This window comes from Homarus americanus, unplaced genomic scaffold, assembly GCF_018991925.1.
Source record: "Homarus americanus isolate GMGI-L3 unplaced genomic scaffold, GMGI_Hamer_2.0 scaffold57965, whole genome shotgun sequence".
Classification (NCBI taxonomy): domain Eukaryota; kingdom Metazoa; phylum Arthropoda; class Malacostraca; order Decapoda; family Nephropidae; genus Homarus; species Homarus americanus.
In genome coordinates this window covers 211,057-226,362 of record NW_024725031.1, presented here as the reverse complement: position 1 = coordinate 226,362, position 15,306 = coordinate 211,057, and the positions used below count along the sequence as shown (strand labels likewise).

At 38.2% G+C, this 15,306-nt stretch overlaps 1 protein-coding gene across 8 annotated transcripts in view; it reads left to right on the top strand.

Moving 5' to 3' along the window:
• Positions 1–312: 312 nt before the first annotated feature.
• LOC121864600 (putative bifunctional UDP-N-acetylglucosamine transferase and deubiquitinase ALG13) overlaps positions 313–15,306 on the top strand; it is an 84,480-nt gene continuing 69,486 nt past the window's right edge. For 6 of the 8 annotated variants that reach the window (XM_042363670.1, XM_042363669.1, XM_042363671.1 and 3 more), the window contains exons 1-6: positions 314–411; positions 4,822–4,945; positions 5,446–5,529; positions 7,909–8,006; positions 10,769–10,923; positions 13,508–13,715. In XM_042363670.1, coding sequence (XP_042219604.1) covers positions 4,823–4,945; positions 5,446–5,529; positions 7,909–8,006; positions 10,769–10,923; positions 13,508–13,715 — 668 coding nt within the window. In that variant the 5' untranslated portion in view covers positions 314–411; position 4,822. Of the gene's footprint in view, positions 412–4,821; positions 4,946–5,445; positions 5,530–7,908; positions 8,007–10,768; positions 10,924–13,507; positions 13,716–15,306 lie in introns of all 8 variants that reach the window. The other 2 variants (XM_042363674.1, XM_042363675.1) reach the window with 1 other exon arrangement.

Here is a 15,306-nt window from a genome sequence, read left to right as displayed (position 1 = left end):
AAGATACAGCTTAACCTTTATTTTACGGCACGCATTAAACTTAGGCAAGTATATTACTCGTTTTGGTAACCGCTGTGGAGGCTTGTGGCAGTTGAAAAAATATCTTATTCACCGAGGTTAATATGTCATTGTTAAGGTTTATTAGAGAGGTTTAATAAGAGCTGGTGGTGTTGAGTGGTTTGTTTTGACTTGTATTTCCGGAGCACTAAAAGCCTATTATTCAGACACTTGATGGTATTCTGATTCTCTTGGCACATTATGTTTAATCTTGCATATATGATAGTAATTTTCATCGAGATGGAGAATGTGTTCTCAGTATTAGATAACATACATTAATTAAAGAGCAATGTAAAGAGTTTAGCCCCATCAGGTGTCGTGACGTCACGAAATAAGAAGCGCCACATGAGGGAGGTAAGTACATGTTTTACGTCAATTTTCAGAATATTAAGGTATTCCCGAATTTCATGTCCCGGCAGCTTCTTTGGTATAGTATGAAGCAAGCATCTTCTTGTAAAACTGAGAGCGTCGTCTGCGTAAACTTAAGATAAATGAAGAAGAACAAGTGTGACGAGCGGACCAACACCAAGCTGGGCGGTATGAGAGTACGTTGTCATGGTACAAGTTTTGTTATGATATCTTTACATCACATTTAAAGTATTAAGTACATTGATACGTTGGTTTATTATAATTTAATGATGATGTTATATGTGTTCACATGACACAGAGCAGGTCAGAAGGTTGTGTAATTATTGTAATAGGTGTAAATTTGAATGTGAAGAGAGGCAAGTTTACAGTTCCCAGACCCACCTGGCGTGCAGCTGCTGGCCAGGGGACCTCTCCACCTGTCCCTGCCACTAACATGTTACACTATGTTCTTACTGTCTTGGTTAATGTATATTTTTAAATTTTGGAATTATTCAATTTATTATCCCTGCTGTAAGTTGCTGAGGAATATTGAATGTAAGATCTTACCTAGTACAAGTATTTGTGCTTAGTTATTATGTACTGTACTTCATTCATAAATTAATGTCACTGCTCTTAAATTTAACAACAATGTTATCACCAGCCTCACAATACACCTGAGTAGTTACTAATTTAAAGGGACCTTTTTAGTAATATTTTTTCTTCACTATTTAAAGATATTTTTTTTAGATTGCCCCAGAGGGGGTTAGTTTATTGGGCACCCCCTTTCATCCTGTGCAAGGTGAAGCACAGAAGCGTTTACAGTGCTAAGGTAGAAACAGAAGGTCATGTTGACCTTTTCATTTAATTATAGGGTGGTCAATTTCCTGAATAACACTCAACTCCCTTTGAAGCTTAAAATTTTCTTTTTCCTAAGGTTTTTAGTGTGATTCATTTGATTCTAACATCCATTTCTGTCGGAAATCATCCGTTTCTGAGTTATGATCCCCCCCCAACCTAACCTACCCAAACATAATCGAGAATTAACCAATTTTTTGCCTACCATTTACTCTGATAAAGGCCTGGGTTGTAAAAAATCAATATTTTGATAAATAAGGTCTTTATTATGCTTTGGATACTTAGGAGGAGACCTGGGCAAAACACAGTGCTCACGAAGAAAGTCTAAAGCCCTGTCATTATTCTCGTAGAACTCTGAAATGGCAGCAGAATAGTTCAAGTCGCAGCGTGCACACAGAGACATGGCTGGCTAAGGACTGACTTTTTAAAATCAAATCTGCTGGGCTGTTGCCTCAAAGAAGATGATGATTGGTTGATTTTTAATAATCTTAATTCATTGGCTGCAGCTCTCCCACAATGCACCTGCTAACACATGCATTCTGGCCATTTGTTCCCGACAGCTGCAGGGGTAGGAAGTTGTGGGAGCTTTGTGACCGACCAAAATAATTATTTAAAAAATTCAATATTTTGACGAGTAATTTCCAACATGTTTTTATAAGAAAAGTTGCTTAGAATTTCACAAGGTAAGTGGCAGGGCCATTAGTATTGCTGTGCATGAGTTCTGTGAGTTGGGTGTTATTACGGAAAAATACCAATTAGTTTGTAATCAAATGAAAAGTGTAGAATATTGATCCAAGACTGTTGTATGAAGTTTGTTAATAGGTCAGCATGTATGGATAGATGGAATGTACAGTTAATGGACATAAGAAATAATTTGACTATTTTGTGGAAATTTAAAAACCTTGTTTTCAAAAGTTAACTCTTGTTGTTCCCATCCTACCCACTAGATGTGCATTCCGTACATTAAAACAGGTGCCGAGATTAAACTTTCAGAAAAATAATATCATGTTTTTCTCATGATTCTTGGGAATTTAATGATTCAAAAACTTAACCTAACCTTGAGGAGAGAGAATGTGACGGCTCAATTTCTCAGCCTTTGCAAGAGACAGTGTGACAAGATTTGTCCGTATGAGGAGCCATGGTGCTAAAACAACATCGCAATAAAGATCATTAAAAAAAATTACACCATAATCATTGGTATCCATGGGGCATAAGCCCCCTGGACAAAACCCCCTCAGTTAAAGTGCATAGTAGGACAACCCCCAACCCCCCCCCCCCATTTTTTATAATAAAATTTCTTAAATTTAGGTTAATTTTTTGTCCTTGAGGGATTTTTGTCCTAAGAGGTTTATAGTCTGAGGGGATTTGTTTTGTCCTATGAATATTTTGTCCTACACTCGGCGAGGAGAATCTAGCTCCCACAGTCGGGTTTGGTAAGCTTGATGGAGTTTTTCCCAAGCTTATAACAGTTCTGCATAAGGAGCTTAGTACATAAAGTTTATAATGAATTCATTAAGATGGGGTTACCTGAGACAATACGAATGTGGCGGCTGAGTGAATTCAGCACTCGCCTAATGTTCTGGGGTTTGGTGGTTAGATTCTCATGTGCTCCCAGCTCATCCAGCTGTAAATGGGTGCCTAAATTTACACCTAGGGGGGAGAGCAGTACAATGTGTTGTATCCACACACACACACACACACACACACACACACACACACACACACTCACTCACTCACTCACTCACTCACTCACTCACTCACTCACTCACTCACTCACTCACTCGTACGTGTCTTTGAGGGCTAGGGACAGAAAATTAAGTAAATGTGTTATTTATTATCGATATATTTGAATATTAAATATTATTATATTAAGAATAAAAAGCTAATGTTAATAATATAATTATTCTTGTTTTGTTATACCTTAAATTAGGCTACATTTTGTTTTGAGGTACGAAATTACGGTACGATAATTTATCGTACTAGTATGGTATGAAGGTATATCTGAGGTATGGTACAAAATTACGGTACGGTCTTTTTCCTTTGGTACGAATTACGATAAATCATTTGTACCATTCCGAACTGCATGCTCTGCTTGTGGGACGCTATACAATTCGCACACCTCCCCCATCCCAGCCGTGAAAATGCTGCCAACTTCAAAACTACCCGCAGACATTCTTGGGTACATCCAGGGTGTCATCTGCAAATAATCAAAGACCACGAATTGTAAAGGCATGTTTTATTTGTTCAAATTTATTAATTTTTATTACAAAAACTTTCTCCATATAAATACCAACACCATCTGTAAAACATTTATAATTTCTACCCTCAAAATATTATGACATAATAATCTGGTAGCAATGGACCATACCCTATTTTTCCACAAGTGAATATACTGTACACGATTTGCGATGATTTCCAGGAATGTAACCCTAGTGAATACAGGGGGATAAGTGTACAGGTATTTTTTGTGCACTGCTTCATGTATGGAAGTTTATTGTTTTATTCAAAATATTTTAACATAGTGTACAGTACAATATTAGGTAAATACAGTAATGAGCATTTTTTGGTTAATTTTCTGCAGCATTGTTTCATCATATCTGGTGTTAATTTAGAAATCTGGTTTGCATGTGTAGATTAATGGTATTTAATATCTCATAATACAGTGGTCCCTTGGTTAACGAACACAATTCGTTCCAGAAGGTCGTTCGTTAACCGAAAATTTCGTTAACCGGAACCATTGTTTCAATGGGATTTTGGGTAATTGGTTCCAGCTCACCAAAAATTACATACAAACTAAAAATAAATGCAGTAAAGTACACTTACTTTGAGGTGTGTATGTAGAAGGCTCCTGGTTGATGATGATGGGAATTAGAAGTGGGGGTGGAGGAGAAGAGAAGGTATTGGGGTGGAAGAGAAGTCACCTCATGCCGCCATTTCACCTATAAAATTTTAGTTCACTAGGTGTAATTCAAGATTATTTTCTTTAAATCAACACTGCACTGCATTATATATTGTCAATATGTAAAATAAACTTCAGACTGACCAATAATTGTACTGTAAAAACGTAAAAATAGTTTATGTTCAAGAGAGTCTCAAGCAAGAAGCTTCCTCCACTGAGCAGGGACACACACTGACGCCATTTTGGGTGTGTTGAGTGGCTGTTTGGCGCGCTAAAAACTAGTTCCCTGTACTTCAATTATGTTAAATAATTGTTAAAATGACAAAAAATTTAATATAAGACTTGGAAAATTATTGAATAGTACAACCTTCTTGATATTTACTCAAATGGTAACGAATTTAAGCCCTAAAATCGATTACTGTATTGGCGGACTAATACTACAGCTGGTGAGCAGGCGAAAACATGTTGGGAAAAATTCGTAAGGAATTCGTAAACCGAAATTTTTTCGTTAACCAAAGTGAAGAATCTTATGGAAGGTAATTCTTTAACCGAAATTTCGTTAACCGAGGCATTCGTTAACCGAGGGATCACTGTACTTACAACATGTAGACTTTGTAGTGTTAAAATGGAGTCATATATTTATTTTTTATTTTGTGTTCTAGAATGCGTCGTCGTTTGAACAGTCGTGCATTTGACCCATTTGATGAATGGCTCGAATCACAGGGTTTGTACCGCAAGCAAGTCGCCCGTGATGGATCGTGTCTTTTTCGTGCTGTTGCTGAACATGTAAGTTGTATATGTGGCTTTATTTTATATAACTGTACCATTAGTGGTATGATGATGATTAATTTAAAATGTTTTATTGAGGAGGTTACCATATATTTCTTATACTACACAGTACAGTACTGTACTATAATTTTTCATCTGCTTTCTTTGCAAACGTACAGTATACCCTGTAATCTGACCTTTTTGCATGGGCTGAAGGCATATGTTTCGCATTGTCTGTGAACAGTAGTAACAATTTAATTCAGTTTATATAAGTAGAGTACTGCACACAAAAAAAAGACTGCACACTTGGGTCCGATGTGTTTGGAAATGAACACAATGTACAGCAGTTTCGGTTTGGTTTAGGCATACATATACCTGTATTAAAAATTGAAATATAAATGCTGTCTTAGGTATTATGACTAAAAAGGCAAATATCACCTCTGAAGGAAAATCATAACAATACAGATGTATTAACATCAGTATGAATGATCTGTTTTTAACTCTTTCTCTCTTTCTAGGTTTTTATGTCTCAAACTGAGCATGTACATGTGCGATCCCTCTGCCTGGCGTACATGATGTTATATGAAGAGGACTTCCAACCAGTAAGTGTTTCAAAAATAGCAAGAAAAGTTTGAGGTCTGTTATTCATAATTTAGTGTTGTATTTATTTTTTTGGTGTTTCTCTCATACAGCTTTACATTTTTATCTATATTTCTGTCAGTCAGAGTCTGATTGTGTGTCTCCACAAGCCCTGACCCAGTGAACACTCTTTCCTGTATTTCATCATCTTCTTTATGACCGTTATATCTGTCCCATCCACAAATATATCCACATTTTAAATTGGTCCAATAATACATCAATATCCACCCAAAAGAAATTTATTTCTATCAGTTGCACACTTATAGTCCCTGGAGAAGAATGCCCTTCTTCCACCATATCAATCTGGCTTCCGGAAGATGCATTCAACAGCAGGTGCTCTTGTTCGTCTTGAGTCCTTGGTTGGGAGGCTTTTGTTCATCACCAGCATCTTGTCTGTGTTTTCTTTGACCTGGAGAAGCATACGGCACAGCTTGGAGATTTGGCATACTTAAAGAGCTTCACAATTTTGGAATGCGGGAAAATTGACCATCAATAATGAGTCAGTTCTAGGGACGTCCACATTTAGGGTCCACGTAACCAGAGAAATGTCAGCAACACATATTCAGGAGGATGGGGTTCTTCAGGGCAATGTCATGAGTGTGACCCTATTTGTCATCGCAATAAATGGGGTAGCAACATTGGTTCCAAGTTTGAATACTCTCAAACTCATTCAATCGTTATGACACTCAAATTTTACCATTCAACTCCTCAGATTGAAACAAATGGACAGGTGTTCTCAAACAAGCAAGACAGCAATTTACAAGATGACATAACTATCCTGAAAGCATTTAGCAAAAAAAAATAAAATACAGTAAAAAAAAAGTAAAAAAATAAAAATATCAAATTATGTATATCTATCCATAAATACAAGTTAAAAAATAATAACACATTGCCTTGTAGGGGGATGTAGTTGCAGGGACAGTCTAACCCACACACACCCATGTTAACTTCACACCCCTGCTCTTCATTTTTCTTAGTTTAAAACAACATGCCATCTCCATGGATACATATTGAAAAATTTATATTACTATTTAATTTACATTAAGCTATTTTTATATGTACTTGACTCAAATTTAAATAAATTACAATATTGTACAGGTATTGTATAGTGAAGGAGCAGGCAACTTAGTTAGGCTTTGACGAGTTTTATCCATGGCCATGGAACCTAACCCCCTATTTCCCATAAGCATTTAGTTTTGCCAACAGTAGATTTGCCAACCATAGGGTTTTCAGGAACCGAACCCTCGCTGTTGGCGAGGGACTACTGTACAGTAGTTCGGTGAGTCATGGTGTGTTGCCAAACCACCTGCTGCTCTCAGATACACTCCATCTCCCACACAGAATATACCCCTACTCTTAATTTTTCTTTTATATTTTTATAGTACTATGCAGTATATGGTATTTTAACTCATAAGGTATACTTGCACATTGAGTTAATTTTTCTGCAAATTCTATGGTGACTTAAATAAAACAATGACATTAATGTGCAGTACTGTCAGTAGGTGATTGGTGTATATTTAGTGAGGAAGCAACTTATCACTTGTAGGATGCTTTTATTACTTATTATGGTTATTTTTACATTATATTTGATGATATTAACTATTTATGTTTCATTCAGGTACACAGATTTAGTATAAAAGAGTGGATGATGCAGAAGCCGTATACACTATGTGAAGCAAATGATGCATAATGAATATTTCTTTCTATATTTTTTAGTGACCTGTATGAAATGAGGTACAGTGTATTGGTATAACTTAAAAGGACTTTCAGGTGCTCACCATTGCTTATAGGGATTCAGGAGACCAGTAGGTATTCATAGTTGGTAGATCAGGCATTCCTCTGATAGTTTGTGTGTGATTATAGTTAAGTAAGAAAATTGTGAAGTTTCAGGGTAATTTCAAAATGAAAAATATTTCAGTTTTCAAGCAAAATTCGTGTAAATTCTCCAGAATTAAAGGTACCTTGGTTCCTAGGATTTGTTGCTAAGGCACCTTAGGTATTAATGTATTGGATACAATATTGACAGTAGTCCTATTTATTGTATAGTGATGTACAGTGTATTGTCCGAGCTGGTGTTCTAACTCATGATTGTTAAGTTTCATCTTTGGGCGTTGATATGATCCAGTGATTTGAGAGCAAGAAATATTTCTTATGATGTTGGAAAGGTGAAATATTTGTGATTGAATTTGGAGGTACCCCTGTACTGTACTGCAGTATTGTGAACAATTACCTGGTAAAGACACTTCTTTATGCTGTTAATGTATTAGCTGTATGTTCTCTGTGATGATATTTCTTGGAGAAAGTGTAGTGACAACTAATTTTCACTCCATTGATTTTCACAGTTTCTGGAGATTCCTATTGACCACCATGTTTTCAAGCTACGAGATGTTAGAGAATGGGGAGGACACACCGAGATTATAGCTATGTCACGGCTATTTAAGTAAGTTATATACTCTTCCATTTAATGTTTCTTGATTTTTTGTTGCTAGAGATGGTACAGATTTCTACACAGGCATAAGGTGAGCAGAGGAACTGACTGACCTTTTGGAAGAATATAAATGTACAAATGAAACATTCAAACTGCTTTGCACCCTGAGGAGTTTTTCCAAAGGTGTAGAGATTTTATGTAAGATTGCTGTTGCTGTAATATAGGGATATGGTATCTTCAGGATGAGAGCATGGCAAGGTTTTGAGTAAGATGGGATGATTTAGGTATGTGGAGGAGGGAAGGAGAGCCAGAAGTAGGCCAAGAATGACATGGGGAGAGTTTGTAAGAAATAACCTCTGAGGTAGAATCTGATGCGGAGCTGTAAGGCACCAGGCAGCATGGAAAGCTGCCATCAGGTAATCATGGCTAACCCACGTTGGTGTGGAAAATGGCTGTAAAATGTTGGCGATTTTTTCTCTCACTTTATTTCTTTTTTCTAAACATCTGAGACAGTTCTATCTCTTCTTGTCACCAGAACAAGGTCTTTTTTGTCTTCCATCTAATGTCATGAAGATAACCCATAAAATCAAGTTTTAAATGTACTGTACAGTCATTATTTTTGTCATAGCTTCAGACCATTAAAGATTCAAAATTCAGGATATAATTAAAGATACTATCTAATTTTTATTGGATATGCTTTTTGATACAGTTTGTTTTGTCTTTAGACACATCTATTCCTGCCAGTTCACATTTGTTGTTGTATTTGTGCTGAGACTGATTAGTTGTGTATTATCATACTGCCATGAAACTAAAGGTGAATAGTGTGCCCCACCCCCTCTCCTTGTAGCTATGGCTTTAAAAATACATAATAAGAATTTAGAAGGGAGGTCCAGGTAAAATCATGAGTATAGTAATACCACATGCAGAGTCCGAGTGTGGCTCGAGCAATGACTGGTAAGTGAGGAAGGTGAGGTGGCATATGAAGCATTTCTTCATAATATAGTATAGTATAGTATGCTGGTGCTTCAAAGGCACAGTAACTGGTATGGAAAGGAACTGAATTAATACTGTGTTGAAAAAAAGGTCGCAGATTTTTCTTCATATGTTATGCCCCACTTGTGAAACTGCCCAATTCGTGAACTGAGCAGTCATTTTATCCAGTTTGTGAGGGCTCCTAAACCAACCTAATCTAATTTGCCTAAGCTAAACCAACCTAACCTAAACTAATGAAACTTAACCTATCTTAAGCTAATCTAACTAACCTAGGTTAGGTTGAATTAGATTGTTTGGTTGAGTTAGTTCATGTTAGGTTAGGTTAAGGTAAGCATCACCCGCGAGACGCTTGGGGTCTGGCATGTTACTCACCTTACTGCACTTGACTGCTCCACACGAGAGATAATTTTATGTAATGAGCCACAGTAAGCTTTCTATTTGAAGTAAAAAGGTGGGATTTGTTGCATTAGCATTGTAAATACAGTAAGTCCTCGCTTAACGTCGTGGTCCCGTTCCTGAAAACCACGACGTTAACAGAATCAATTTTCCCCATAAGAATATATAAAATACGGGAGTTATGTTCTCCAGCCTCCCTTTGCCTCATAAAATACATTACATATACATAAGTTCAATAGAATTTTTATAGATAATAGTATATATTATACATCCAAAAAGATAAATAAACTAAATCATTTTGTATTGTACGTACTCACTGATGGGCGGAGGTGGAGTGAGTGTTTGTTGGGTAGTGGAGAGGAGGAGGGTGGGGAGTCACTGAAACCAGGAGGGTTGCTCCTCCTCCCACTCTTACTGGGTGAGAAAGGGTGATGCACCGTACAAAGTAGTCTGTGACGACGTTATACCAAATTGGCGGGACATTGTCCGAATCATGGGTATCTAAAAAGTAGCGACGTTATAACGAAACAACTTTGTCGGGGGCAATGTTAAACGAGAACTTACTGTAAATTATCTATAAACAGTGTTATGTGAGTAATCGTGATAAAATAATTATTTCTATACGTATGCACGAGTAGAAGGCATAAGGAGGCACCACACTATCACCATGTGGTGAAATCTTCTTGCACTTTTTATGGTTTCCCACCCCTCCACCATCTCCAGCAACATAAAGCATGGTCCCAAACTCTCACAACACTGTTATGAATAAATGAAATCACTGTAATGAACAAGAAATCAGCACAAGCCATGAGAAAATGCGTGGGAAATGTGGGTCAAGATTATGTCCTGCATTGTTGAAACACAAAGAGAGACTGGCGTGGTAGCCTAACCTTCAAGGGCATTCAGCCGCATTCTACATGGTTCCCAGATTGTAACCGATGTTGTCAAATGTGCATCTTGCATACCTAGCATTCATACGTAAACAAAATGAATTTATTTTAATATTTTGCTTTGTATGAAGACCATAAAGCAATAATTTATATCACACAATCTTGCCCATGAAAACCCCAAGAGTTAAATGGCTCTGGGTTAGGCTGGTTTGGGTTAGTGGATTGGTTTAGATTAGGTGGGTTGAATTGCTTTAGGTTAGGTTAGCAGCCTCTTTTACAAACAGGCCAAAATGACTGGCCAGTTAATGAACTGGGTAACTCAACAATTGGGGCGGAACTACAAACCCTTAATATCTTTTGGAATTGATATATTATTTCTCCATTCTAACCATTTCATTGTATTTTTCATCTCTGAAGACATCAAAAGAACTTGTTATTGAATGTTTTATTTACAGTCATCTTGAAACTTCTTGTGATTAGTCCCTGTATTTGCAGAGTGGATTTTCTCATATACCAAGAAATCGGGCGAGCACCATACAGGGCCACTGAGAATAATTTTCCTGGGTCTCTCATGTTGAGTTTTACCCATGGAAACCACTACGACATTGTCTATAAAAAAGAAAAAGCCAACATTCGTGGGTTTTGTCAATGTGAGTTTATTGATGTTTGTAGAATGTATGAAGTGGGAAATAATGTACCACATATTTTTTATGGGAAAATGTGTTCAACAATTTCCCATTTTTCTTCTTCATTCTTCTGGCACAAACTGGACAGAATTCAAGAGCTTTCCATTTTACCTCTGCTGTACATTATCATTACTTTCTGCATCATTCTTTTATCTATTTTGCCATAAGAATTTTCTAGATTCTCAGATATGCTTATGAAAACTTGCATCCAGCACAAAACTTTGGGTGTGAGCATGTATATGGTTGAAATTGGTTGCTTGAGGTGGAGATATGAAGTGCAAGGATGCAAAAAATGGTAGAGCAGAAATTTTTAAGACTTAGAATTTGGAAGGAAGTGTTATGATGTTTTATGGTTTCTGAATTTAGACAGTGGAATTAATGGTTAGGAGGATCTTCATAACAGTTCCTATGTAGGTGTCTCGAGATGTAAGTTTTAAGAATGGATTGATGAAAGGGATTATGGTGTAATAATAATTTGTTACCGAGAGAACATCATACAAGATTGAGATGCTGGCTGATCCTCTTTCGGTGACGAGACCCAAGGTAAAATAGAACTGGCAGCTGGGGCACCCATGGCACAGTGGTTACCTCTATGGCTCCTCCATCTCGGGGAGTCATCTCCAGGGGTTAACTGGTGTGGGTCCATTGGATGGGTCTATATCTGGGTCATTTGTGGCCACAAAGCCAGACACATCATTCAACCCTGGGGTAGGTTAGAAAGGCCCAACCTTACACGTCCCCCCTGAACAGGTGGACTGGAGGAGGCTTATGTCTTGATACACTCTCGGTGCATCCTCCAGGCTCCAACACCCAAACTAAGCCTAAGCCTAAACCCCTGTTGGGGACCGCACTCTCGTGTACTTAGAACCCAAATAATCATGGCTACCATCATCCAATGGAATTGTTGAGGCTTACGAGCCAACTGGGAAGAGCTCCAGTTGCTCCTGAGCAAATTCTCCCCAATATGCATTTGTCTCTAGGAGACAGTGTTAGATTCCTAAGATCATTCCCCTCCCAGAGGATATTCTGCTTTTTTTTTCTCCTCAAAATCCAGAACAGACGCATCATGGGGCCACACCCATCCTTGTCTCGGATACTTGCTAGATTCACTTTCAATCTACATTTAAAATTCCTTCTCCTTACCTTACCTTCAGTGATTTTAATGGAAGGCATACCCTCTGGGGTGATGCAGTAGTTAATTCAAGGGTGGCCTGATAGCTTCATTGAAGAAATGGACCTGGGTATATTAAATACTGATGATATCACCCACCATCCTGTCCAGACCGACACTACTGCAACCATAGATCTCTTATTATGCTCAGCAGACTCTACTGGACTTGCAGCTTCCCCAGCTAATCGTATGTTATACAGGTTTACATGCTTCCTGAACCTGTCAAACCATTCACGGCTGGCACTGAAGTCAGGAGTACTGAAGGAGGAGGTGGCTTCCCCTTTCACAGAAAGCCACAGAAACCAGGCCTTCTCGTGGATCAGGTTCTTGCTTAAGTGACAGTTCTTATGCTAGTTGTCGTCGATCCGGACGATTAACAAAAGTTCCATTTTCTCCAGCCTGGGGTCAAGCTTCCTGGTTACAGTCCTCGCACAATCACCAGCAGTTGCCTTGTACTTTACTTTGTTCTTAAGGATGGTAGAGACTGTTGAGGGTGGCAAGTTCAAGTCTCTACCAAACTTTGTCAGTCCATCACTACTCTTATTACACCTTATCACATCAAGCTTGATGGTAAGGCTCACACCCTTATGCACCCACTTAGGAGCAGCACTAGAGGCACTATCACTGAGGTGTTTAGGCATGATTGCATAACACACGAAGTCAGAAACAATGAAAAAACATGAAGTCGGAGACAATGAGGTAGAAGGTTGGTGTGAACACTTGCAGAGGTGGGAAAGTGTAAGCCAAAGCGTGCAGAGCCCTCTCGTGGCAAGAATTCACACCACACCACTGCCCATCAAATTCAAAACACCTCTGCCGCTCCTCCCCTATCATTAGATGAATGGGGATGCGACTGCCTGCCTCAGTGTAAACAAGTACAGTACTGTACTATATGCATCACTCATGTTGGTCAGTGTTGGGAGTGCACATCTACATTCTACCGCACAAACTTTTTCCACTTGTGTTTTTTTTCCCCTCGGGATATTTCCCTCATTTTTTGTAAAATCTCATAATTCGTAAGGGCTTGAGGCATTATTATTTCAAAATAGGGGGGTTATTACTGTATTGTGTATGTGGACCGTGCAGGTATACAAACAGAAGTAAACAGTAAGGCAATTTGACCAATGATAGCCAACACACTATTGGATGCTTATGTGCAATAAGGAGGGAGGTGTGTCTTTCATTCTTGACGTTAAAGAGTTTCTGCATGGCTTACTCCAGTGAGGATGTTTGTAAGAATTTCTGATGTACTGTATGTGTAGATGTTGAAAGTATTTCCTAGAAAAGGTCCACTGGTGACTAATTTTGAGAATTTTTCTCATAAAGACTTATGATGGAGCTGAACATAGTTGAGATAATACTCTTTCCCCCTTACAGCTGTGGTGTATGACAATCTATATACACATGTGTTTCAACTGAAAGATGTTCGCTTGGCCGTGGACACAATGCTTCATGATAAGGAGTACGCATCGCTTAGGAGAGACTCGACTAACTCAACTGACCAAAAAGAAATTGGAGCTTTGGTTGAGAAAGTCTTGGCGACAAGTATATCCAGGGATAATAGTCAAGACGAGGCTGATAAGAAGTGAGTATTTTTCTCCCAATACTTAAGTTAAACTACTGTAGGGGTTTGGCAGCCCAGTGGATACAGCACATGCTTTAGGGTTGCTGGATTGCACCCAGGCTACCTGACTTTATAGTTGGAGATAGGAAGACGATCAAGCTCAGTTTGGCCTCACTGCCACTCTATATTTAAGGGTCCCACTTTTAATCTGAGTTTCTATCAAAATAAACGTGCTAGTATTGTATTGATGGTGTCCTATACAATACAATAAAACCTCGCTAAGGCAGACCTCGCTTAAGCCGGACAAAATTATTTTCCCCAAAATAATTAGAAATTTAAAATAATAAATAAAATATAGGACATAATTTGTCATAAGATGACATGTCCGTCAAAAGACAAAATTTCAAGGGAGCAAGGTGGACAGACCTCGTGATCCACTCACACTACCCACACTGGTAAACAAAGGGACATGCGTTGTGCGCTCGGTCATAAATTAACGTCGCCCATGATAGCATCTCTTACTTTCTCTCGCTCCATTCATCGTGTTTTATTGCCATTTAGATATGCTGAACTTAATTTTCAAACATATTTGACATTGCCAGTAATGTGATTATGTTGTTGGCTGATGTAACTTTCATATTTTTGCATTATTATTGAAAAATTAGACAATAACCATGGCCCCTAAGAAAATGTTTGATGTCTGTAAAGGTGGTGAGAAAGTTAAGCCTAAAACCTTATCAGTGAATGAAAAGTTAAAGGCGATTGAAAAGCTGGAGAAAGGTGCTGCTCTTCGCAAATATGTGCTGAATACGAAATTTCAAAGCAGTCAGTGTCGGATATACGAAAATCAAAAGATAAATTGAACAAATATGCCTTGAAATTTGATGTGGGCCAGGAAAAATCTGGCATTAAGAAAATGAGGAAGGTTGGGAATGAAGACTTGGAAGAAGCAGTGTATAAATGGTACATACAGCAACGTGCAAGTGGAAGAGCAGCCAGAGGTGTAGAGACGTAGAGTGAGGGGCGATATGATAGAGGTGAATAAATGGAAGTCGGGGCTAAACAAAGGGGACATTACAAAGTTACTCAAACTATCCAACCAGGAGCGAACTTGTAACAATGGTTTTAAATTAGACAAATTTAGATTTAGGTGCGAAATAGATAAACATTGGTTTGGAAATAGAGTAGTGGACGAGTGGAACAAGTTACCAAATATCATCATTAACTCAAATATGCTGGATAGCTTCAAACATAGGTTGGATGGATATATGAGCAATAAGGGTTGGGTGTAAATGGGACTGCCCAGTATGGGCCAATAGGCCCGCTGCAGTTTCCTCCATTCTTATGTTCTTAAATCCAGACAGCTGCTGAAAAGTTAGTAAAACATATAAATGTAAAGGATTTTCATGCTAGTGCTGGTTGGTTATTTAGATTTCGAAGGCACCACAATATTGTGAAAAAAATATGTGGTGAGGGGCTTAATGCTGATATTAATGGTGTGGAACCATTTAGGAAAAAGTTGAAGGACTTAATGGAAGCCGAGAAAACCTTCGATTCTGCCAACTGTACAATACAGGTGAAACTGGACTCTATTGGAGAGCTTTACCAGAAA